The sequence below is a fragment of the Falco rusticolus genome, chromosome 4 (assembly GCF_015220075.1).
Source record: "Falco rusticolus isolate bFalRus1 chromosome 4, bFalRus1.pri, whole genome shotgun sequence".
Classification (NCBI taxonomy): domain Eukaryota; kingdom Metazoa; phylum Chordata; class Aves; order Falconiformes; family Falconidae; genus Falco; species Falco rusticolus.
Genome location: NC_051190.1, coordinates 87,467,281 through 87,493,515, shown reverse-complemented (window position 1 = coordinate 87,493,515; position 26,235 = coordinate 87,467,281). Strand labels below are relative to the sequence as shown.

The 26,235-nt window shown below is 45.8% G+C and overlaps 1 protein-coding gene and 1 long non-coding RNA gene across 2 annotated transcripts in view; one reads left to right on the top strand and one right to left on the bottom strand.

The window, feature by feature from the left end:
- Window positions 1-4,142, bottom strand: part of LOC119146429 — a 43,093-nt gene extending 38,951 nt beyond the window's left edge. Inside the window, exons 1-2 of the long non-coding RNA XR_005103736.1 lie at window positions 3,921-4,142; window positions 600-723 (exon numbers count right to left, since the gene is read on the bottom strand). This is a non-coding gene — a long non-coding RNA (uncharacterized LOC119146429). The remainder of the gene's footprint in view (window positions 1-599; window positions 724-3,920) is intronic.
- A 504-nt stretch (window positions 4,143-4,646) lies between these two features.
- PDIA4 (protein disulfide isomerase family A member 4) lies at window positions 4,647-18,396 on the top strand. Its single transcript, XM_037384058.1, has 10 exons — window positions 4,647-4,820; window positions 9,186-9,357; window positions 12,471-12,676; window positions 13,351-13,489; window positions 14,007-14,212; window positions 14,880-15,038; window positions 16,129-16,280; window positions 16,678-16,834; window positions 16,929-17,162; window positions 17,727-18,396. The coding sequence occupies exons 1-10, from the start codon at window positions 4,715-4,717 to the stop codon at window positions 18,140-18,142; spliced, it is 1,947 nt and encodes a 648-aa protein (XP_037239955.1). The 5' UTR covers window positions 4,647-4,714; the 3' UTR covers window positions 18,143-18,396.
- The last annotated feature ends 7,839 nt before the right edge of the window (window positions 18,397-26,235 follow it).

Below are 26,235 nucleotides of genomic sequence, written 5' to 3'. Positions count from 1 at the left end.
TGGGCTACCAATACTGGAACTACCCACACAATGAATCCACAATTCAGCAAATCTCTCGAATGATCAGGTTATCCTTGGCTGAACAGGGATTACAGGGACTCTGTCTTGCAGGCTTTCCTCCTGCAGTTCAAACAAATATAAAGGAAACCCTGTATTTGTAGTATTTGCACTGCCTTTTCACTGTCTAGCTCAGGGGTCCTCAAACTACAGCCCATGGGACAGATAAGGCCCTCCAGGGTCCTCAATCAGGCCCCCGGTGTTTACAGAACCCACCTGACCCCCGCCACACACACACCCCCACACACACACCCTGCTGGGGTTTGGGGGGGAAACCAAGCAGCCGCAGATGCCTGCCTGCCACTTCATCCGCGCACCGGCCTTCTGTTTAAAAATTTTGAGGACCCCTGGTGTAGCTGGATGTTGGTGCTTGACACCTTTGAGTCAAGATCAACACCTGATATCAATTTTCAATTTGGTTAACTTGTATAGGCATAAAACACAGCAACCATAAAACTTAGCCATCACAAAAGTACTTAATCCTGTATTTCACATTCTAACAGATGAAAGCAATACTCACACCACCTCCTCATTTTACATACCTGTTTTTTCTGCAAGCTTTTTTAACCAGTTTTCCAATGGCCTCGACAATGTCAGTCATGAAGTACTGGGCCTGACAGAACTCCTCTACTTTCACAGGTCACTGTCAGGTGGATAATCTCCAACCTAATGCAGAATAAAATGCATTACAATAGTTGCTATTTCTCTTACAAACTCTAATGACAAAGGCAGTAAATGTTTCACACACTGACATAGTATTCAAATCGAAGGCTGTGTTAACCAGTGAAGAGACTCTAAATAAAAGCCTTCCTTACTACTAATTTTTTGCATTCAGAACACTAATTGTCCAATCTGATTATGTGTTATCTTCAAATTACTGAATGTGTTAATCAAACTTATCCTCAAAACAAGTTCTGGGTTTTCTTATACTGATACCAAAACCAGACAGGATCAGGATCAAGATCCTGGCAGGATCAAGACAGCTCTAACCTGGTTCAGATCAGGTCTCACTGGATTGCAGCAGCAGGCAGATAAGTTGAAAAATTGCTAGTGTATCAGCCACTGTATTTTAAAAATAACTTGTTTGGCAACTGAACTGAAGGAAGACAGCCTCCCATTCTATAAGTTCACAATGTAGAACAAGGCATCGTTTTAATGCCTTTTTCCAACCTCTTTGCTACAGACCACAGACAAATGCTGAATGGAAACCCAGATACATCAGCAGTCTTTCAGAGCAGTACAATGTCTTCTCAGTCCCCTAAAATAGTGGGTTTCTTATGTTAAGCTTGCACTTCAAGGTCTTGAAAGTATTTGCTTATCAGAAGCTGCTGCTACCACCTTACCGTGTGGTTGCTCTGCACTGAATTTAACAACAGTGCTTCTTTGCTTACAAACTATTCAAGAGTCATGAATTTTGTTAATTGTTTCACGAACCTACAAACAGCTGTGTTTTGTCCAAGTATGTGGCCAAACCGGCAATGCGAGCACCAAAAGCCCAGTTTTTAGTACTGTCTTGTTAGATCTTAGATGTTCACCACACAAGTATTTGAACAGTCATCGCTAGAAATTATGCTGATCTCTCTCTCCAGTCCCAATCAGTACGCAAAAGGGAGAAATACAGTTATTAGGGGGAAAAAAAAGGAAGAAAAAAAGAAGTGCCATGGCTATGTCGGGAAGGGGAAAGGGGAAGAATCAACTATCCCAAGGCCCACTTATGCCTGTAGGTTTGTTGATGAGGAAGCAGCCAATACACTTGGAAAAACCTGACTCAGCAAATACCCGCTCTCCAGTAAACCAGCGAAACGACCTCAATTTCACCACAGCTTTTCAGAAACACAAAAAGGTAAGCATAAGCTATTGAGGCAGGCAGCTGCACACCCTAATCCTCTGCCCAAGGCCCGGAACACTTTCGCTTGCATTGCTGATGGCAGTGTTACAGTCCGACTTGCTGCACCCCACCATCCTCAGCCCCACCAGGCATTTTGAAGCAAAAAATCACAGTATTTTCTGTGCTTCTAGGACACTAAAATTTTCTGTGATTTTCTGTGAAACACGGGCCACCAGGCTCTACGGCACTGCCACACACTGCAGGTAAACGGTGGTAAGTCACCGTGTTGGGTTTGCCTAGTGGGGGGGGGGGGTGGGTCGGCTACGGGGGTGGCTGCTGTGAGAAGCTGCTGGAAGCTGCCCCCGTGCCCGCCGGCCCCGGGGGGAACCCAGGGCTGAGCCCACCAGCCGCGGGGGCAGCGGATTTAAGGGGATAAACACCACCACCACCCCCCCAAACCTGCACAACTGCAGCTGGAGAGAGGAGTGAGGAGGTGCGAGAGGCGCAGCCCGGCAGCCCCCCGGGGCTGGGCCGCAGGGGGCCGGGGGGGAGGTCCCGGCACCGCCGCAGAGGCTCCCCCTGTGATAGATAGTAAACTGTTTGTTCATCAATTTCAGTTAAAAGACAAAGGAGAAGGAGGTTGCCACATAAACCATGTAAGACTAACTGCAAGGCTAACTATATTGCTACATTGTGTGAGACTAACTGCAAGCGCTCAACTAACCAAATATAGTAGAGCAAGACAACATTGTGTGAGGGTCAAGGAAGCAAGGGAAAAGGGAGTACAGAAGTACGAGGCGAGGAATTCGTGACGTGAGGAAGACAAGGAGCCTTCATCCCCACGACCACCAGGAGGCTGAAGAAGACAATGAACGACCCCCTAGCAACGAGCCGCGCAGACGCAGAGTACACCGCTAAAGGAGACACATATACAGGAAAACGAAGGGTATAAAACCGGTGACTCTCGGGAACTGGGCGCGCGCCGTTGGTGGAGCAAGAGACTCCCCGGCTGCCCAGCACTGTTTTGCTTGTTGCCGCTTGCTTTAATAAACTAATTCGGTTCAATTGGCTCTGGCCTTGACCAGTTATTATCGCCAACTTATATAACACCCCCAGCCCGGGGAGCCCCCGGCCGGGCAGCTCCCCCCCCGCACCGGGGGCAGGGGGTGCCCCAGGGGTCCGTGACCAGCCCGCGCTGGGGCAGCTGCCGGCAGGGCCGGGGCCCCGCGGGGAGAGGGGCCGGGCCGGGGACCCCACATTGGGCCCGGCTGTGCCCGGGGGGCCGCACCCGCGGGGCCCCACGCTGGGGCCGGGAGGGTGTGAAGGGGAAGGGGCGGCAGAAGCCCCGAGGGACGGACCGGCCGTAACCCCCATGGCCCGGCCCCCGCCCGCTCGGGGGAGGGAGAGAAACCAGGAATTGGTGGAGCCCGGGAAGAAGGGAGGGGCGGGGGGAGGGTGTGTTTTCTGATTTGAATCGCGATAAATCACAGTAATTTCCCCAACTCGAGTCTGGTTTGCCTGTGACGGCAATTGCTGAGCCACCCCCCAGCCCTCCCCCCGACTCATGAGCCTCCCGTGGGGTTCCCCCTCCCCTGCCCGGCGGAGGCGGGGTCAGTGACAGAGGCGCTGCCAGGCGCCTGGGGTTCAGCCAGGGGCAAAAGGTTGCCTCAACTCCCTAATTACCAAACTCTGATCTAATTAAACAAGAATGTGCACAGGGTTTGGGTCGGGCTGGCCCACCCTCTCAAGCCTGTAATGCTTATGTACGCACCGTCGCAAGTCACCGAAACTGATGGCTGAGAGGACTTCACAGAGGCAGCCAGCCCCGGGCAGGAACAGCGGTAAGGCCACCGCCATATCAATTATGCAGAAAGCAGTCTGCAAGTGAAGAAGTGGCTGCAAGAGGAGACAAGCTGATAAGGGGTTGCTATCACTGATTTGCACTAGAAGCGAGAAACTTGTAAGCAATCTTGCGCATGAATGAATATATAATGTACTATGAATATGCAAGTACTGTACTATATGTAACACGTACCCCCAAGTACGGTGGTGTGCATGTTACCAGGAGAGATCCCCCACGCACCCAGCGCTGCAATAAATCAATGTCGTCTTTCTGTACTGTCATTTGCTTTGGAGATTTTTCCTGGTTACGATTTATCGGTAACAAAACCACCCCAGTTACTTAGATAATACAAACTTCGGGGCCTGCGCCACCAGGAGCCTCGAGCCCACGCCCCATGAACTAGAACGCGACCACCCCCGCCAGATTCCTGACGAGGAGAGCCCCTCCCGCCGACCCAGCAGCCCCCGCCGACCCAGCAGCCCCCGCCCCGCCCTTCATACGCGGCGCGCCCTCACTGGCTGCAGTCGCCCGCTGGCCCCACCTCTCCCCCTCTCCCCGCCCTCCGCCCGCCCCCAGCGTCCGCCGCCGCCAATCCCGAAGGGCGATGTGGCTGCTCGCCCTTGGGGCGGGGGCGGCAGCCCCGCCTCCCCCACTCCCCCGCCCCGCTGCCAGGGCGGCTGCGCCTGAGGTGCGTGGCGGCCGGCGGTTGGCGGCCCGCCGCCAGCCAATGGGCGTGAGGCACCTCAGAGCCGGCGCCCGATGTTATGGGGGGGAGGCGGGCGCTCGCCCCTGGCTTTGGCCGCTCACCGCGGCGCCGCTTCGGAGGGACGCGCCAGGCGATTGGCGGCCGTGCCGCCCGCGTCGCGGGGAGGCAGCCAATGGGCGGGCGCGGCGTGCTGTGAGGGGCGCGGCGGGCCGGGCAGGGCCGGAGCGGAGCTGTGCCGTGCCGTGCCGTGCGGTGTTGCGCTGCGCTGAGGAGCGGCGGGATGAGGCCGAGCGGGCTGTGGGTGCTTATGCTGCTCTTGGGCCTTGCCCAGGTCGCCCTACTGGCGAGGGGTGCAGCGGCCGGCGAGGAGGAAGAGGGTGACGGAGGTGAGAGCGGGGGAGCGGGGGCTGCCTGCGGATGAGGGCTGGCGGGCCGTTCCGCGTGCCTCCGGGCCGAGTCGGCGGGGCGAGGCGTTCCCCCCCTCCCGTGCGGGCGCTGGTGGCTCGGAGAGCTGCTTGCTCCTCGTAACGGGCTAGCTGCCGCTTGGCTGCGCGGCGCCTTCGCCTCGCCTCCTCGGGGCTGAAAGCTGGCGATTAGCCATGTTGGCGAGTGCTGGCTTTGAAATTACCGGTGAATTTGCCATTTCGTTATTCGACGGAGCCCCCTTTTCCTGACCCCCTTAGCTCAGGGAATCTGTGCACCCTGTGTGTCTCAAACCGAGTGCCTGGGCTTCTCCCCAGAAGGAAAGCCGCCTGTTGCTAGTTTCTTGGTGGTTCTTCCCATTGTCTTTGAATTTCACTGATGCGTGTCTTCTCCTTTCCAAAATTAGCTGAGACAAAGCTGCTCGGACTTAAGTTTAGCAACTGTACGTAGGAGGCAGGCCTTTGAAAGTGCTGGGTTTTTTGTTTTAAGCGTCTTTCACGTGGATTTTGAGAAATCCTACACCTTTCATATTTCCTGCATTAACGCTGCTGTATGTTAAGTATTGGAGGGCGTTCAAGGAGGCTGGATTATGGATGACCTCCTGAACTCCTGTCCTGCAAATTCTTGCTTAGTGAACAGGCACTGGAACTTGAAGAAATGCATTTATGTCAAGGTACGTTATCTGTGTCACCAACTGCATAATGTGTAGGATACGGATTAAGAGATTTTTTTAATAGGATATCGTATCTGCAATAAGGAGATACATATATTTCACCGTAGAATTAAAAAGAAATAGCTTCATGGGAAGATTTTGCATTATGTCTCTTTCTCTGCTTTTGTTTAGAACATTTGATTATTATCACTTTGTAGCCTGTGATGAAGCCTGGTCCTTATTTCCCCCGCTACCATCAGATGATGAAGTAACACCTGTGGTGTAACAGTGCAGCCTGAGTCCTTTGGCAGACAGCAGTAGCTCAGTTTCTCACAGCCAGGCTCTCATCAATATTTCCCATGTGTGCTGTGTTTCTCATCGTGTGAGTTCTTGGTATCAAAGATGCATAGTGATGGAAGTATTTCCTCCTGTGTGCGAGCTGAACACTAATCCTTTGCACAACTTGAATCGTTTTCCTATGTCTGTTGTGTATCTCAAATTTGTATATATAAATCGTGAACCAGGCTTTACCAAGCCTTTGCTTTAAAAATACATGTAGTTAGGCATTTCCATTTTTGTCCTTGAAATGCAGACCTGTAATAAATTTACTTAGTAACAAAGAAGTAACCTTATGTAAATTGATTGTTCAGGGGATGAAGCCTGGTTTTGTCTGGATTTTTCTTGCACTGTATGGCTTTGGAAAAGAAATTTGACTAGGGCAGTGTGGCAAATACACTTGCAGCAGCAAAGATGCTTCAGTTTGGGTGCAGCTATTTTATTTTCATGAGCTGTGTTATGCAAATATTTATTAGCTACTTCTGCCTCTTCAGGTGTTACAGTTAAGCTCATTCTGTATCTGTTATTTTCAAACTGTAACTCAGGAACGCAGAGGAAAGTTTGTTGCTCTTTCATTAGAAAAAAGTGCGGATTCCTTCTCCCGTACTTGGTCAGGTCCTTGAAACAGGCCTTTCAGTCCCAACACTAAAGGGGATGTTAGAGGTAGCTAGGATAACCTTAGGTACTGGTGAAGCTGGAGACTGCAGAGGGCGAGTTTGTACTGTTAAGGACCAATCTATAGGTGTGGTTACCTTTTTTGTTTGGAAATGCATGCCCTCCTTAAGCCAGTTGGCAAAAGCTGGAGTCCTGCTGTTCCATGCTACTGTCCTGCCTCCACCTCCAAGGAGGAGGAAGTGGGTGTGTATAATATCCATGACAATGCGTCACTGTCAAGGAAGTCTTATGTTGGCAGGCTGTACAGACACTTGCAGGGAAAGATAAAAAAATATTTTGGTGATGGACGTTAGATCTAGTGGTAACATTTTCTATCTATGCAGGCTGTTTTTGGAGGTGGTGCTTTGTTCTCGGCTTCTTAAACCGTGAGCCTGTGCCACAGTAGCTGCAGTGGTCTTTTGTCTGTTGGGGGTGGGTAGTTAGCAATAGTAAGCCTGAATGAGAGCTGCAACCTGGTAGTGAGTTTCAGAGATGCGTGAGCAGAATTGGCTGGCTAGTTTTGTTCAAATTCCTTTGTGTCAGGAAAAATCAAGTCTGAAGTGATTTGCTTGGAAAAGCAATAGGCATTGCACAACTTGCGAGGAATTCAGGCACAGACCAACCATGAACACTTTGTGGTGAAACATAGCCCTCAAAACTGCTGGGTACAGCTTTGTAGTTACTTCTGTGAGCAGAAGTTTTGACTGCTGAAACCCCCTGAAAACTAGGCTTTTTCACCAGGACATTCATTCCTGTAGGTACGTGACTGCTGTAGATTCACTTCAAGGGTGTTCTGACAGTTCAGCCCTTTCACTGCAAGTGCTCAGAGGTAGCAACACAAGAGGCATTGTCCACTTGCAAACAGTGCTTTTAGCTGCTTCGTAGATCAGAAGAAATGGTAGTAGTTCTTGGAAGAAACTTAATCCAGGTGACTACTGTTGTGTGATAAATGACCTCCTGTGATCTCTTCCCCTCATCAGAAGCTTTAGTATTTTGGTGGTGTGTATAGTTGTGTTCTAATTAAGATAAATACATTTTCTCCAGGAGCACATATTGTTTTCTGAGAGCATATAAACTTATGTTTTTTAATACCTTCTTCTAACAGAAAAATAGGTATTGCAATTTAACAGCATAGTTTTGTCTATGGTGAGCTTATTCCTGTGGCTGCCTTTGGTCTTAAAATAGCAGGGTTTGGTTTTTTCATACCTGTATATTACATATTTATCATTATCAACTTTCACATTTTAGGTGATATCAGAGTAGTTTCAGAATTCTTGTCCTGAATAAATAACTTACATGTATGTGATTTACTGTCCTACTGCAGCAACTCCGATCAGCTTAGTCACAATTGAACAACAAACCTTAATTTTCTTATTTTTCTTTTCCCTAATCCTGGGACTCAGTGGTTGAAAGAGCCTTAGGTTCACAGTTTTCATTTGGGATGAGGTATTTTCATTACTTGCTCTGTGGCTTACCATTCCTTTAAAGTCATTCAAGAAGGTCTGCTTGCCTCCAATGACAGCAGTTTAAAAAAATGAAAGTTTAAAGGAACATGTGAGAGATCAAATATTAAAGAACCCATCTCAAATTCCAAGCCAACAAAGACTGAACCAGTTGAAATATCTTGGCTTCAGATTTCATGTGCGAACTTTGCTTCAGTAATTTAGCAAATGTCCTTTCTCCTTGAATGGCCTGTTCTGGACCAGTGGATTGGGCCTCCTTAAATAGAAGGCTTCCCGAAAAAATTCTTTGAAAGAAGTTCTCACTCCATTAATTTTTAGGAGAGTACTTGGTATCCACCAGGTGCACAGGAATGGATTTTCACAGGACTCCTGTGACAGTCACTTGTTTGCTTTTACACTCACTGTGCAGCCTCCTGCTGATCCAGAGCAGTGATGCTTCTGTGAGTGGAAAGCCTATCCAATGAATTGCAGGCCTGAAACGTTGCTGTAACTGAATGCAAGATATATTGAGGTGGTAGGGGTGGGATCGAGCAGTCAGGAACAGAAGCATAATTTTGAAGCACTGCCTCTAAACCATCTTGGTAGTAGTGAAATGATGGCATTTGAGTGAGTTTGTTTGATTAGACCTTCAAACAGGCAGAGCAGAGCATATCAGTTGTGGTGTTACAACTGTAATGAGTAAGGGTACAAGGGAAGCATTGGGGACAGATAACATCTACTTATTTGGTATGAGACACCTGATATTTTTCCAACCACAAGTTGCTGCACTTGAAGGACAGCTGTTTTGCTGCATGACGGAAGGCTTCTTTTTGAATTCAGGTATCATCCGTGTGCCCCTCTTGCCCGACAACACATGTCTCGCTTCCAACATTTCAACAAGATACCCAATGTACTTTGGTAACGGCCATGACATAGGTCTGTGTGCGTTAATTCTTGTTGTGTCCATTTTACTAGTTTGCCCTGAAGCGCAAAATACGTTTTGACGCTTCACTGAAATACTTATGCTGTTAGCTGGTGTAGAGTGGACAAAAATTAAATGGTCAAGCATCTGAGTCCAAGCTCTTTGCAAACTGAAGTAGCTGTCATTTTATATGGAGCAGGAACTGAATTGTGTTGATACTTTTTTAACCACAGAATATACTTACTAAATCTTTAACCTGCTAGTGTTATTTTAATGTTAAACTTGACACAGTCTAATCCCTATTGCATTTTTACTTTTCCAGAATCTGTTACAGAAGAAGCTGATGATGGCGGTGATGATGATGATGATGAAGATGATGATGATGATGATTCTGTAGTTAAAGAAGAAAATGGTGTATTAGTCTTGAATGATGCAAACTTTGACACCTTTACTGCAGACAAGGACACTGTGCTGCTGGAGTTCTATGCACCATGGTGGGTTTGCAGCCTGTGGTACCTCCTTAGGTGCAGGATGTCAAGGCTGTCAGGGGCTTCTCTGACAGGACATGCTCCTAAAAAGTGAGCTTGGGTTAGGAGTAGCTGGCATGCAGGAGAAGCACTGGACTCTGCGGAGTCCAAGGTAGGAGACAGTTCTGGTGGTGTGGAGGTCCCCATTTCCCTGCCCCTGTACAGACAGACAACAGCGAGCTCTTTCTCCACAGATGTGGGTAATGCTGAGGGATCCCATGCCAAGAGAAGGACAGCCCAGGTTCAGTCCCTGCTCTGTGCCTCTTGGGGAGGGGAAATGGTCCCAGTGAGCTCCAGAGAAGTAATGCAGTGTGATCTGGCAGCCTGCTATTGTGTCCTTGTGCTGGCCCACTGATAACTTGCGCGTTTGCTCACCTAGATGGACGAAACTTCCCTAGTAGGGGAACTGCGAGAAGGTCTCCCTTGTCCAAGTTCAAATCTCTGTCCTTGCTGGAAGGGTGTGGTGTGAGTAGGGATATATAGCTCATTAGTATGAACAGTTTAAACAGTGCATTGTACATCTAACCAATTATGATAATTCTGCTGGCATATCAGTGTACACAGTAGCACTGGTGCATTTAGGGGAGCTACAATGGATTTACCTGCATATAACAGACAAAGGATCTAGGCCAGAATGTATCTTCTCTTGCATTCTTATGGACGAAAGTAATAGGGATGGTTATTGGGGGAAAACAAGAGTAGGATACATTTGCAGTCAAGTTGGTGAGTTAGTGTTGCAGCCAAAACCTTTTTGCTTTGTGGCTTAGTGATATAAAGCTGACTTGTTTCTCGTCTTTTAGTCTTTAAATAGAAGGGGGAATATGATCTTGCTTGAGGTGGAGTTGCATTTTAACTAGTACCACTCTTTTACAAAGAATCCCATCCCTGCTTGGCTGTAGATACTATTTCTGCAGCTGTAGTTTGCCTGTGTGAAAACTGAACAAGAAGCTGGATTTATTTGAACAGAAGGATGCGTGGTCATCACAGGCTAAACACCACTGTTGTTTTTTTTTTCTTTTTCCTACTCCCCTTCCTGCCGGTTGAGAGGCTAAGGAGCACAGACTATCTGCTACATGCTACTTTCCCCCTCTTTTTTTTTTTTTTTTTCTGGTTTCGTCTTCAGCTTCATAAATTGTCATAGAGTGGTTTGGGTTGGAAGGGACCTTCAAGATCACCTAGTTCAAATCCCCCCTGCCCTGGGCAGGGACACCTCCCACCAGCCCAGGCTGCTCCCAGCCCCGTCCAGCCTGGCCTTGGGCACTGCCAGGGATGGGGCACCCACAGCTGCTCTGGGCAGCCTGTGCCAGTGCCTCGCCACCCTCATTTCTTCCTAATACCTGATCTAAATCCACCATCTTCCAGTTTAAAGCCATTCCCCCTTGTCCTGTCACTACACTCCCTTGTAAAAAGCCCCTCTCCAGGTTTCTTGTCAGCCCCTTTAGGTACTGGCAGGCTGCTATAAGGTCTCCCTGGAGCCTTCTCTTCCCCAGGCTGAACAACCCCAACTCTTAGCCTGTCTTCCCGGGAGAGGTGCTCCAGCCCTCTGGTCATCGTTGTGGCCTCCTCTGGACTTGGTCCATGTCCTTGCCACGCTATATTCAGCTGTGTTTTATGCTGGTGTCCTCTGTTGTGGCAGCTTTTGCAGCTAGAGCCTGTGTTCTTCCCAAAGAGGTTTGGTGTGGCCAAAGAGAGAGCAGGTGGTGTTCTGCCCTGGTGGGTGTGATATTTCATTAGGCAACTTAAATACAGGTTCATTTTTCTCTTTAGTTCAATTTAGGGTGCTAGGTAGAGAAGATGAACCTAGAGTAGGGAGAAATTGAAGTCTGAGATTTTATTTGGAGGGTCAGGGAGGAAGAAGCATGGTACAAGGTTTGAGATTTTGTTGTAAAAGCAGCTGTTAATTACATTTTACAATGGCTTTATAAAACATATATGGAAATGTCTGTCAAATGAAAAAATTACAAACCAAAAGTTGGTGTGGTGGTTTTGCATGGCAAAGTTTTGGTAGCAGGGAGGCTACCAGGGTGGGTGGCTCCAAGATGGATCTGCTTCTGGCCAAACAGTGGTAGTGCCTCTGTGATATTAAGGAGGAGGGAAAAATAAAAATCTGCCAGCAGGAGAGAGGAGTGAGACTACATGAGAGCAAAAGCCCTGCAGACACCAAGGTCAGTGAAGAAGGGGGAGGAGGTGTTCCAGGTGCTGGAGCAGAGATCCCACAGCAGCCCACCGTGAGGCAGGCTGTCCCCATCAGCCACTGGAGGTTAACGGTGGAGCAGGTACTTACTTGCAGCCTGTGGCGGTGGGTGCCCAAAGGAGTCTGTGGCCCATGGGAAGCCAGCACTGAAGCAGGTTTGCTGGCAGGACTTGTGACCCTCTGGCAGACCCACGCTGGAGCAGTCTGTTCCTGAAGGACTGCACCCCATGGAAGGGACTCGAGCAGTGTGTGAAGAACTGCAGCCCGTGGGAAGGACTCATGTTGGGGAAGTTCACAGAGGACTGTCTCCCAGTGGAGGGACCCTATGCTGGAGCAGGGGCAGAGTGTGAGGAGGAAGGGATGGCAGAAACAACATGTGATGAACTGACCATAACCCCCATTCCCTGTCCCCTTGTGCCCCCTTGGTGGGAGGAGGAATCGGGAATTATATTGAGCCTGGGAAGAAGAGCGGGGCGGTGAGAAGGTGTTTATTCTGATTTGAATGGTGATAAGTTACACTAATTTCCCCTAGTTGAGTCTGTTTTGCCCCTGACAGTAATTGCTGAGCCACCCCCCGCCCTTCCCTCAACCCATGAGCCTCCCATGGTGTTCCCCTTCCCCTGCCCAGCCGAGGCAGGGAGTGACGGAGTGGTTTTGCTGGGCACCTGGTGTTCAGCCAGGGGCAGACTACCACAGCTGGGTTTTGAACAAACAGCACATTAACTACAGTTACTCTCTATCCATGATCTGAAAACATAGCAAGACAAACATTTTTATATTGATTTTGTGAACATCTGCCAGAAGACATCCTGGAAATGCAGAGCAGCAAAACATTCCTGTGGATCTGTTTTTCATTTATGTATCTACTTTTGTCTTCCTCTGGCAGGTGTGGGCATTGCAAGCAGTTTGCTCCTGAATATGAAAAGATAGCCAAAACTCTGAAGGACAATGACCCTCCTATTCCAGTTGCCAAAGTAGATGCTACTGCAGCCACCTCACTAGCAAGTCGTTTTGACGTCAGTGGCTACCCGACCATCAAAATCCTGAAAAAAGGCCAACCTGTTGACTATGATGGTTCTCGGACAGAAGACGGTAAGCACCAGTCCTTTGCAATTCTCTGTAAAAAGAAAAAAAAAAAAAAAAAACCCACCGAAGAGGTATATGGTCTTGCTTCTTTGTGTGACTGTTTTGAAGGACTTTGATCTGAATTACTTTATCTTAAGCAGAATAACACTGAAGACTGAAATTCTCAGTTGGCTGTGTGCTAGAAGAGAATCTTGTAGGTAGTGGGTAGTGCCGTTACTGATGGAAGGTTTCTAGAAATATGACTTGAAGAGGAGGTGGTCTCATGTTTGCTGAAGGATCAGCTAATAAACATCTGTTCTGTATACTGACTGTTTATAAAACCACTTGGTTTTTGCTTAATGAATATGTCCAACTTCAGTCAGAGCCGGGGGGAAAACTACCTCATCTGTCTGTTGAGATGGAATTCATGTGCTGTGGTGCTGCAAAGTACAGATCTGTGCTCTGCATAAGTAAGATGCTGTGTGGCATGGAAAGGAGACCTTGGCAATACCAACAATGAAGTAAAGCGTAAAGGAGCTTGATTAAGAAAGTGTTCTTGTGTAAGCTCAACATGTAAGCTTTGGTCCAAGACCATGCTTGTCACTCTTGAGTTTTAAATTCTTGATACAGACTCTTGCATTTGATATGCTACTGGTATGATAATGCAGACTTGCTGATTGGGCTGTTGAACTGTCTTTCAGCAATTGTGGCCAAAGTCAAGGAGGTATCTGACCCCAATTGGACCCCTCCACCAGAAGCTACCCTCGTATTGACCCAGGATAATTTTGATGACATTGTGAATGGTGCTGACATAATCCTGGTGGAATTCTATGCTCCATGGTAAGCAAGAAGACAGTCCCCTGTACTTCCTCAGCACAGCTGGCCTGAACATGCTTGGTGAACCTGTTTTATGTTGTTATGCCTCTTCTAAAGAGGCTTGCCTTGGTAGGTGTGTATAGCTCTGGTGTCCCTTGGTTCTAATCTGGGTCTAGGATTGCATTGAAGACTAGGCTGGATCTGTGTCTCAGCAAGGGGTGGTCTCCAAAATTTCATTGAAGATTCTCCTTGTTTATCTACTAATTTAGGAACATGTTGAGAGATCTGAAAACCAAAGGGATTTGGTCCTTAGTTTAAAAATGGCCTCTGAAATTCAAACTACTGATAGTAATGTGGGGCCAGCCATAGAGGCTAGCATCAGGTTGGAGAGACAAGTCTTCTAGACCGAAGACTTCTTCCCTAGTGAATAACCTCATTTTTACTTTCTCCATTCTGGAAGGTTAACCTTCTACTTCAGAGGTGGAAGGTACCTAGCAGGACTTATGGCTTGTAAAAACTGCCCTCCCCTCTCCTTCCCTAGGTGTGGACACTGCAAAAGGCTTGCTCCAGAATATGAGAAGGCTGCCCAGGAGCTCAGCAAGCGCACACCTCCTATTCCCCTAGCTAAAGTCGATGCCACTGCTGAAACTGAGCTTGCAAAGAAGTTTGATGTTACTGGCTACCCAACTCTGAAAATATTCCGCAAAGGCAAACCTTATGACTACAGTGGTCCACGGGAAAAATACGGTACTGCAACTTCTGTTTTTTTCTTATTTCCTGAGGGTTTGATCACATATGTACCTATAGGACTTGCAGACTCATTAATATCCTAGCAATGTTAGTTGGGAAAACCTGAAAGCCTGCTCTCCTGCCTATGTAGGGCAGCATTAAATTTGTCTCTGATCTTTGTAATGTCTTCTGGTGGTACTGTAAGCTCCTTTTTAATATAAGATAAATACACATGATGAAGCAGTGGCAGTACAACTAAATGGGCGGCATTTAATTGCTTTGGAATGTGCTCTAAGGGCTGGTAAAGTGCTCAATATTACATATCAATAAGAGGGAAGACTTGAGACTTCCAAGTCCAAGTAGAACTTCGGCTCATAGGGTCAGGAGACGGTGAAGGGTCTGGAATTTCCTTGAGGGTTTCTTGAAAAATCAGCTGATATCCATGGAACTAGTGCTTGGCCACCTCTTCTGAAATCAACCTGAAAGAAAGTATCCAGAACTGTAGCTTTAAAAGCTTGGACTGAGTTCTTGCTGACTTGGTCTTTAAGTTACTGCAGGAGGGCTGCACAGAAAGAAAGATGCTCATGGGAAATGTGGTATTAAGCAGTGTTGCAGAGGGAATGCCTGAACCTTTCAGTTCAGTAAATGTTCTGAGCAACTTTTTGGGGCTGGGTTTCTCTCACAGGTATTGTCGACTACATGATTGAACAGGCTGGTCCTCCATCCAAACAGATTCAGGCTACCAAGCAAGTACAGGAATTTCTGAGAGATGGGGATGATGTCATTATCATTGGTGTCTTTAGTGGAGAGAATGACAAAGCCTATCAGCTCTATCAGGAAGCAGGTAAAGAATGTTTTAAAATCATTAATGAAATTAATGTTTTGTTGAGATCCTGCCCAGGACTTTGGGCATGGTGAGATCCTTTGTTTCTGCTCTTTGTTCAGGGGGGAAGCTGGAGAGGAATAAGACTGAAGGGTGTTCTTCCACTTGTACTCAAGAAAAAAACCTCACACTAGATTTTGAGGCTATAATTAAAGTATCAGGCAGTTACAGGAGATACCTGTTGGTATCATGTCCCTAAAAACATGTAGATTAAAGAGGAGGGAAAACTCCTGGCTGAGGAATAAATCACAACTTCTTGGTTTAAAGCCTTGGTGGCTTTGTCTGCCATTGCTTGTTTTGTATGACAGTTCCAGAGGCTCAGCTTTGCCAAACTTGTTGGGGGGGGGGGGGGCGGGGGGCCTGGAAAAAGAATAATCATCCACCTCTGTATCAGTTTAGTTAGACCATTCCTGGCAACATTTGTTCTTAAAAACTGTTTTGACATTGTGCATTGACCATCCTGTTAATGATATTTACTACCACACGGAAGAGGTATAACAGTTAAGTGCTCAGCCCGTGTCTCACATGATCAAACCACTCACAGCAGCTCTTGGTTTCTGCCAGAGCCTTGAGAGCAGTGTGGGCAGTTCTTCTCCCCTGGCTCTGCCTGCTTCTGGGACTGCTGTCCTTTATAGTTGAATCAGGAGCTGATTTGGTTGTTCCACTATGGCAAGATACAGAACTGTTTCCCAGGCTGCCCCAGAGCCAATAGACTGACCAGATGACCTTGTGAGTTTCTTTCCAGCTCTACTTTCTGTTATTTGGGGAGAAGCCAGCAGTAGGAGACTGATAAACAAGTAGCTGTTTCACCACATGTTTGACAAGCTGTTAAAGATGGTGGTTGAACAGCATTCAAATAGTGCTGCTTGAATTGTATGTATTTTAATGTGCTTCTCAGCCCTGGATGAGAGCTGTTCCACAAGACTATGCGTTGTTCTGTGTCTCATTGGGAATGGGAAGAGTTTCCTTGCAGTGCAGTCTTGAGATTTCAGTTGGAAACTGTTGGTTTGCTTCTTGATGACTTGCCTTCTCCCTAACCTTAATTTTTCAGCTAATGGTTTAAGAGAAGATTACAAGTTCCATCACACCTTCAGCAGTGAAATAGCAAAACTATTGAAAGCACCTTCAGGAAGACTAGTTGTTATGCAGCCAGAAAAATTTCAGTCAAAGCACGAGCCCAAGATGCATGTGTTGGATCTTAAAGTGAGTAGCTGATCCAAAGCTAGGAAGTTTGTGCATGGATTGAAGGTTCTCTTTCTTTGTACATATGAAGAGTTGGCATCGTCCTGTTGGAAGTACTCCACTAGATATTTGAGGCAACCTGTTTGTCCCCTGAAACTGTATGGCTTTGTTTAAGAACGCTTTATGAAATTAACCCAGAGGTTACATATTCAAATAATAATTGACCATTACAATACTCAGTTTAAGGGTAGAATAGTAAATTCTTTAATGCTCAAGGATGTGAAGACTATGGTGACAGCATTGTTTATAATATGCCCCTCTTATTTGTGCATGCATCAAGATCAATTTTCAGTACTGTGTAACAAAAATGCCACTTAAATCCATTTGTCTGAACTTTTTCCCTGATTTTGTTACACAGGACTCTACAGATGGCTTGGAGATTAAAGAGCACGTGCTAAAACATGCTTTGCCTCTAGTGGGTCATCGCAAGCCTTCCAATGATGCTAAAAGATACACCAAGCGTCCTCTAGTGGTTGTTTATTATTCTGTAGACTTCAGTTTTGACTATCGTGTTGGTAAGTTTGCCAAGACTGCTGTTGCTCTGCTTTGGAAGGAAGCAAGCAGTAATTAACTAGAAATTACTAATCCCGTTGTGTTCTTGTTTTTCAGCTACCCAGTACTGGAGAGGCAAAGTCCTAGAAGTGGCCAAAGACTTCCCTGAGTACGTGTTTGCTGTTTCTGATGAGGAAGATTATTCTTCTGAAATAAAAGATTTGGGCCTGCTTGAAAGTGGAGAGGATGTCAATGTTGCCATTCTGGATGAAGGTGGCAAGAAATACGCCATGGAGCCAGAAGAGTTTGACTCTGATGTACTCAGGCAATTTGTGCTGGCATTCAAAAAAGGTACAGTTTCTAAAATAGGGTTGTCTAAGCAGTTTGCTTTGTTTTTCCCCTTCCAAGAGCTTTTCCTGAGGCAATGGCTGCAAAAAAGTCTTACATGCAACCTTACAGTGTTCTGTGGGTTAAAGCTTTTGAACGTTGTTTGCTTTTTTATTTTCAATCTCGGTTCATTAAGTTTGCTTGGACTGTGCTGTGGCATCTAGCTGTATTCTAAAACTGAGCGTGTTTGGCAGGCCTAAAATGTTCTTGCAGCTTTGAAGAGTGAGCTGAACACTCACATTTGGGACTAATAATAAATCACTGTGTAATACGTTGTGGTTGAACAGCTATAAAAAGAGGGAGAAAGGTTCTAGGGGTTTGTGAAACAAATTGTTGCCTATATTTCATGAGGTCATTGTGCTAAAAGGTCACCAGCAAACTAGTCTTTCATGCGGAGGTAAGTTAATTTACCGACATAATGCTTTTCCCTGGTGGGAGGATGTACTTCTGGCCTTTCTTGGAGGGGGGAGATCATAAGGACTGCTCTTACTGTATTTTAATGGTGGTGTGTGTTTTACTTCCTTCTAGGAAAACTGAAGCCTATTGTGAAGTCCCAGCCGGTGCCAAAAAATAACAAAGGGCCTGTGAAAGTGGTAGTGGGTAAAACTTTTGATACCATAGTAATGGATCCAAAGAATGATGTTCTCATAGAGTTTTATGCCCCATGGTGTGGACACTGCAAGAAACTCGAACCAGTGTATACAGAGCTAGGCAAAAAATACAAGAATGAGAAAAATCTAATCATAGCCAAGATGGATGCTACTGCCAATGACGTGACGAGTGACCGCTACAAAGTGGAGGGATTCCCCACTATCTACTTTGCTCCAAGGGACAAGAAGAACAACCCTATTAAATTTGAAGGCGGGGACAGAGATTTAGAGCATTTGAGCAAATTTATAGAGGAGCATGCAACAAAACTCTCCAGAACAAAAGAAGAGCTTTAGATAAGATGGGGGTGGTGAAGAAAAATTGTTTTATGCTGTAGTTAAAAGCAAGTTACTGACAAAACTTCAAGAGAGAAGAATTAAGCAGTTTGAGCAAGGAAATCATTGAGCAGTAAAGCAATTGCAGTATCTTTTTTTTATATGGCAGAAGAGTTTTTTTCTGGACAATGAACTTCTAATATGAATGTCTTACGTTAGCTATGGTTTTGATCTTTGGAGAAAAATACATCCTTTATTTTTTGTGACTATCTTGAGCTTGGTTATTTGACTCCTGTGTTTAAGATAAAAGATCTTACCAAAAAGAGAGAACCAGATCCCTCGGCCAAACAGATTTCTCTGTCTTGTTTGTCGATATGATTACTGGAGGGAGCAGTGTTTCGAGCCACTCTCTTCTGATATGTTTCTGTATACATATTCATGTAACTATTTCACTATATTCATCACTGAGGGTAAGAATGGAGGTTTTCTAAAGTGTGGACAAATTATTCAGTCCTATTGAGATAAGACACAGTGACTTGCTTACTAAATGTGCTCTAGACCTGTCTGCTTTTGCTTTGTGCCCCTCTGTACAGAGGGTGATGCTAAAATACCAAGTTTTCCTAATTTACCTCTCTTTACTAGTCCATATTGGCCCATTTACGTCTTAGTCTTCCCAAGTGTGTTTTGGAGTAATTGGAGTGTGCCAAAAAGAGCATCTGGTGGGTGGTAATGCTTGGATTCCAGTATCGAAGCTGTGTATTACAGTCTCTTTCCCTTTTGCAGAGAGGAAGGTTTGGTAGTTGCTCTGCTTCAGGGAAGCAGAATGAGCAGTCTGATGGACTTCAGTCCTGTGGCAGTTACTGCAGGTAGAAAGGATGATTGAGTCTACTCTGTGCTCCACTTGGGAGTATGTGCATTTAAAAGTGGATTTTGATCTTGAATGTCCCGGTTTAGAGATGTCCATAAATTTATGGGCCATGATGAGGTGGTAGCCTTATATAGACCAGAAGCGCTGTCTGCCTTTTCTCAGAGCTGTGATGCTGTGGTGTGTGTGACTTGACTCTCACTGAGGTGGCTTTGAAACATACATACTTTTATGGGTAATGCTTCTCTCCTAGCAGCACTATTTTGTGTCTTGCAAAAGACCAGTGTCATCAGTGTATCTTCAGTATTTCCTTATTGTATTAGTTTTCAACTTTGTGGTGGGTGTGCAAATCTAAAACTACCGCCCAGTCTTTTTTTTCTTCTGGGGAGATGCTGTCTTCTGTATAGTAAGGATAAACATATCTGGGAGGTAGCTGTTAAGGTATAGTCCAAGTACCCAAAGGGGCCTGCAAGGACGTATGTAATCTTTATCCTTTCCTACTACATTTTGCACCCTGGTTGAAGGGATGTGCCTTCAAACAGGACTGTTCCTCACTTACTGTTACAACCTACGCAGCAAAGCATGGCTAGTGACTTACTTCTGCAGAGGTGTATGAGACTGCATGAAGGTTTTCTCTTAATTAACAATTTAGCTGAAGCTAGTGAACAAAGCTCACCAGCAGATTAGGAATGAAGGGGACAGCATCACATCTCCACAGGAGTGGCGGGGTGTGCTGGATAGCATTCAGCTCCTGTTGTTTATTGGCAAAAGCTGGGAAGTGCTAAGCAGCTATTCAGGATTAGATCTCAATTGCTGCTTTGTGTTACAGCGTAGGCATTCACTGTAGGCACTGGCATTGTCATTCTCCTCTTGTCGTATTAGAGGGCTTTTTCTCTGCTGTCCCTAAATGCACAGCTACCTGTTAAGCTTAGGCACTATTTCACCTGCAAGGCTTAGCAAGTACATTATCTTCCTGTCACTTGCTATTTCTGTTTGCAGCCTTTCTGTAGAGCCTTCAAAGGCCATATCTGTGATAAATGTCTTGCACAGCCAACGGGACTGAGATCAGACTTCGCTGAGCACCAGCTTATGTTAGAGGTGACTTTTTTAGCTTTAGAAAGTATACATAAGCCAAGTAGCAAGTGCTGTCCTGTCTGCTAGCAGAGATCAACGCAGTTCTGCAAAGTAGGCAGACTCATAAAATCTGTTCTTAAACATAGTTCAGTTTCTATCCCTAAGTAAATATCAGGCTTAGTATACTGCAGGGAATTAAACAGCTCCTGCTTGTTAGTTTAGTTTTGCGGGTTTATAGGGATTTGTTCCAAAACAGATGTTGTCTAACCAGCAGGAGGATACTTTCACCAAAATTGGGAATAAAAAAAACCCCCAACTCCTTAACACCTTTATTGCAGTGCTGGATACACAGGGGTGGATCATTCCACCTAATGGGCATGCTGTGTGTTACATTTATATAGACCATACATAGGTTTATGCATTACATTTCTTGGAAGAGTTATACATGTTCATTCATTTACCAAGAATAGGTGGTGCTATGTTAATTAAGCATTGTGTATGCTCCTTACAAGTATTTAAGAAAACTTCTGGGGGTCTCAAACAGTAGTTGACCCTCTAGTTACAGTTGACAGAGAATTGAACCTCAGTCACCTTTCCCTATATACACTTGTCTTGACCACAGTTCAGCTTCTTTTGGCAAGTTTGATTTCAGATCTGGCTTTGCAAGATCTTTTGTTTTAGTTCCTTCTTGAAATTAAGGGAAGGTTAATCAATAATGATACAATTATGCACAACTACTCTGATGGCAATTATCCATTATACTGAAATGAACAGTACACAGTGACAATATGGATAAGTATGGAACACGTAGAAGGCAGGGTGAAAAGTTCTTTATTGGTGGTGAGGACTACAGAATGGTCTGAAGCTCTGTTCTTCTTAAGACAAACAGGGTTAGAGTTGAGCATAAATGTTTCTCACCTCTCTTCTTGCAGGTGGTAATGTCAGTGTTGGCAACGACTATGTTAGCTACTGTTTCTGTAGATCTCTTCCATCAGGAGCTGACATCATTCTGGGTGATAGACTACCTCTCCAGCCTGCTGGGAGCCCTGGTGGCCATGAAAGGCAGAAGGCCCAGGGTGTGACTGCATGGTGGTCTTGCTGTCTTCCTTGCCTCCACTGGTGGAGACAGCCGGTACACAGTTACTTCAGGGCTGTGCTCAAAGACCTGAATTTTCTTCTGGAGAAGCAGTGCTTAAGGCAGAGCTGAATGAGGAAGAGGAATATACTAGCTGTAGCATAAATAACTTAGTTTCTTGACAACAGCAAGCTGCAAAAACACAGTGTTACCCCAGTAACTTATACCCAGTAGGCTATGGGTTTAGGTTACGAGCAGTAGAGGGAATGAGGATTTGATCCATCCTTACGCTAGTGTCTTCTGGTCACGTTTCCTGTGAGTCCTTGGCTGTGCAACACACCTTGGCTTCTGCACCTCATAATTTATCTGTTTATCTTGATCACTTCCCAGCAAGATGAGGGTACTGTTGCCTGTCAACTTTGGGCAAAGTCCTACTGGAAAGCAAATTGCTTTCCTTAGCTGCACTATCCTGTCTTCTGCCGTGTGCACTACTAATATCACATCGGCGTTCTGTGAAACTCGCTGGGATGGCTACCTCACTAGGCCTGTTATCTCTTCTGAGATAAAGCTCTCTACCTGAAAAGTGATATTAAGGCAATTGATGTCTTTTAAGGGAACAGGTCATACCATCTTTTTGGAATTTGCTTAAGGCATTATGCATGTCTGCTTTTCCATTCCCAGTGCATTATTAAGATGCTTTCCTAAGCATTCTAAACTTCATTAAAGTATTGTCTAAGTGCTGCTGCTTGTAAGAAGGGGACATCTAGGCTAAAAGAAAAAAATGCATGCAGTGCAGAACAAGGGTGCTCCCTTTTAGCCACAGCTGTGTGAGCATATGGTGTCATTTCTTATTACAGTTCCAGGTGGAGGAACACCTGCAGTTTATGCTTCAGCACAGGGCTGATTAGTCATTGTAGTAATAACACATCCTGGGTAGGCTCCAAGGAGACTGGCCTGGTGTATCTCCCACATATACATCCACTAGAAACCAAAAATTTTTCTGTAAATGGTAGTACATCATTAAGTAGTTGTACTTGAGACTTCAGGGTCAGTACCTTTTCCTGCAGGGGCAAGGACTGAGACAAGAGGGAACTCCAGCACAGCTGATACTCCCTGAAGAGTATGTCACTACTGTGTGGTGGGGACATTCAAGGTGATTCTAAATACTGGTCTGGGATCTTGATACTGCATTAAGTGCTGGCCTCTGATACTGGAAGAGATGGTTAACAACAGAGGGTCCAGCCTCTGCTCCTGCAGGAAAGGTGCCCTGCAGGAGTTCTGCAGCTGGCCCTCACCTTCCCTTGGCAGCCATGGACCTGCTGCAGCAGGGCTTGTGCTACCTTTTTTCTCAGCTAAGGGAACAGTCCTCGCATGTTCTTGCCTCTGCTGAACACCCTTGGCCACAAACCTGAATGTCAGGCCTCTACTCCCACGGGGAAGGTGCCAGGCAGGAGTTCTGCTGCTGGCCCTCGCCAGCCCTTGGCTGCCACAGACCTGCCGCAGCTGAACTTGGACTACCTGCTTTCTGCACCACGGCAATGGCTGCAGCATGTTCTCACCTCTACTGGGCCCTTGGCCACCGAAGTGAACGTCCAACCTTTACTCCTGTAGGGAAGGCACCAGGCAGGAGTTCTGCTGCTGTCCCTCACTGGCCTGTGGCCACCACGGACTTGACGCAACAGCATTTGGGCTACCTGCTTTCTGTGCCAAGGGAATGGCCCTAGAGCATTCTCAGATCTACCACAGGCCCTTAGCCACAAATACGTATGTCCAGCCTCTATTCCTGTGTGGAAGGCGCCAGGCAGGAATTCTGCTGCTGGCCCTCACCGGCCCATGGCCACCATGGACCTGTTGTGACAGAGCTTTGGCTATCTGCTCTCTGAGCTGAGGGAACAGGGAACAGTCTCTGTGTTTTCTCAGCTCTGCTGGAGAACCCTAGCCACAAATGTGAATGTCTTTTCTGCACTGGAGGATTTTACTTGGTTTCTTCTCTATAAACCATCTTTTTACTTTAAAAATGTTAATTATGGTAATACCTAGATATGGTCCAGGATTAGGCTGGGAGCAAGCAATCATGGCACTGTGGAGCTGGAGACTAGTCCACAAAGTTTCCTTCCTCTTGTGCATGAGGCTAAGCGTGGGGGAAGCAGTACTGAAAAGTAGAACATGAATAAGAATATACGATACAGGTAAAAGACTTCTCAGTAAGTAGCATTGACTGTAGTGGTCAGACTTGTGTCCTTTCTTTCATGGTACGCAAGAGAAGCTGCTGCAAACTGTCCATGTTCTAAAAGGCTTTTTGCTCACAGCCTGCGTTGGACATGGACTGGGATCTGAGGACTGAGTACTGCAGTCTGTATGCTCAGCCATTGGAGTGGGGTAATGAGTTCATCAAGCCCTGTGCGAACAAGTATCTAATCCACTTAAACTGGTATAGACCCTTGTATTTCTTAAGCACAAGCAAGCCAAAGACAAATTGCTTAAGTTGTAAAACCCCCTTTCTCAGTGCAGAGCAGGTATCTGAGCGACCCTGGCTGAAGGCACTGAAATGCTGTAGCGTCTTGCCTCAGGTTGCAGGCGTTTCTAGGACTTCAGCTAGTAGTGCCTCACAGCTTAAGTATGGAGGTGTCGCAGGAATCGCTGCGCATCACTGCAGTGCATTTGGCAGGGGAGGGTTCCCCTCCTGTTCCTGCCTGGACCTGTGGGACCCGTGGTAGGTCACATGAAGCCATGCAGCCATGGGCAGGAGAAACATTTTCCTGGCATGTGTGACCTGTCTTGGTATCTGTGCCCAGAATCCCACAGAGACCACAAGTCAGCTTGTTTTCTTTCAGCTGCTTTGGACGTTGCTCTGTACTGAGGCTGGTTCCTTGAGACTCAGCTGTGAACGTTCTCGGAGGCTGCAGGCTGAGGTCACATAAACGTTGGTGCTGGGTTTTCTGTCTCATGAACAGCTGGTTTCACATGAAGCTGCTGTGCTGTTATCTGATCTTTCGCAGCACAGCTTTCTGCACCATTTCTGAAGGTCTGGACAAACTCTACACACCATGAAATCTAAATTATTGTGTCTTTGCAGAGGCTGGGTGACACCACCTGGATCTAGAAGGACATGACCATTCTCCAGTTTCATTTCTGCGTGTAGCAAGGAAGAGATCTCTTTGAATTACCATGAATCCTCATATTAGAAAGGTGGAACCTTCAGTTCCAGAAATGCTGTTTGTTCCTATCCCAAGCTGTGTGTGGCTTGATTAACAAAAAGGTAGAGGAGGTAAAGCTATATTTAATAGAATCATGCAAAGAAAACCCTTATCATAATCAGTAACCTGGCCCTCTGACGGATTTCCATGTGCTGGGATTTTGAGCAGCCAGTTTTTTTCTTCGTGGTGAAAGCTGATGCTTGTCACCCCTCCTTTGATTAACGCCCTCCTACTTGCTCTGCCTAAGTTACAGTAGCCTTCCTGAAATCCAGTATGTTTTGCCTTACAACAAGGGAGAATTGTTCTTCAATACAGCCCAGTAAATTGCTGTCCAGCATGATAGAAGCAAAGAAAATACAGAAGAAGGTGTGTGTGTGTGTGTATATATATATATATAACAGAAGAAAATACTGCTCAGAAAAAAAATTAATAACTCTAATTTCCATAGTCAGAGAAATCAAGGCTAGACAGGACCATTTACTCACCTACTCCAATTGCTTTACATATCAGGCCACAAGTTTTCAGCTGTTTGTTTTTTATATAGAGCCTAATAAGTTGCATTTAATCTATGTACCTGTTTAAAAAAACAAAAAACAAAAAAAACCAAAAAAAAACCAAAAACCCCAACAACAACAAATCAGTGTGCAACACAACTAAAGCTCCTCTTCTGTGCTAAGTGTCGATGCTATGCCAATACTGATTTCTGAACCACAGAATGCATTCAGGAGGTGGAACGTACCTCTGGAAAGTGGTACTGCCTTGAGTCACGAAGGCAGCTTTGCATTCACCTGCTATGAGAAACATTTTGTATGTTATTTTTTGCTAATGCCTTTGGTCAGTGGATTTTAGTCATGTATTTTAATGTGGGGTTTGGCTCTTCTGCACTTTGAATTGGGTTTGGTCATTCACAGTCTCAAGATGTTATAAAAACTCTACAAGCTTAATTAAGCCATAGCTCTCCCCAACCAGCAGGTCTTCATCCAGCAGGTCTTCATAGAGGGCCTAGTGTCAGGTGGGTTGAGCTTTGTTCAAGATCCTTTCAACAAGCCTCAAGGAGCAGTAATAGAGCACAAAACTACAGCAGATGCACATCAAGAAGTGTTTATTGGTGTACTAACCAGTCAATTGGAATGTAAGTGGCCTTACTACTCCGCCTGCCTCCTCATTTTTCTGAGAGATCACCCTTAATGTTCAATTTGGGTAAACCAGCCAATCTTTAAATAGAAAAGTCACATTCTAAATAAAAAGGAAAAGTCACAGAGGGGTTTGTTTTTAATTTTTTCACTTCCAAGATGCATCACAATAAGACCTTTGAAGCATGCTGTTTTCTGTAGTGACACGGCAGTGGGAGTAAGGGCAGCAATTCCTCATACCAGAAGCAGTCCAAAAGGATGGGTATGGATCAAAAAGTCCTTCTTTGATCACGGTGATGTAGCAACAGCTTCAGTGGTAGGAGCAAATCAGTGTTTGGGTTTTTTTCCTAACAATGCAGCCCGTTTTGCCAAGAATTGTAGCCTGAGGGGATCCTGTTGAACTATGGATACATAGGGAACAAGTCATCCTTTTGGCTGTAAACCACTGCACTTTGAAAGATGAGACCGAACATGCTAATGGAAAACATATTGCTTGGAAAGGAAAGAGGAAATTAGGATAACATGTGAAAATCACTACACATAGGGAACCATGAATTGGCAGTACTAGCTTAATTATTCACATATGCCACTAGCATATACGTATCGATAACTATGTGAGTGCAAGGAGATGTGGGAAAACAGTCTGAGAAATGCATCAGCTCAGACACAGAAAAAGTAGAACTATGAAGATGTTCTAGTGGGAATTGTGGATCTTGCATTAGTGTTTGGGGGGAAAAAAACCCACAAGACTCGTTTGCTTTGAAACCTTC

Coding starts and splice junctions, on each gene's coding strand:
- PDIA4 (XM_037384058.1), top strand. CDS start 4,715: ATGAGGCCGAGCGGGCTGTGGGTGCTTATGCTGCTCTTGGGCCTTGCC. Junction 14,213..14,879: donor TGGTCCACGGGAAAAATACG/GTACTGCAACTT, acceptor TTTCTCTCACAG/GTATTGTCGACTACATGATT. Junction 17,163..17,726: donor TGTGCTGGCATTCAAAAAAG/GTACAGTTTCTA, acceptor ACTTCCTTCTAG/GAAAACTGAAGCCTATTGTG.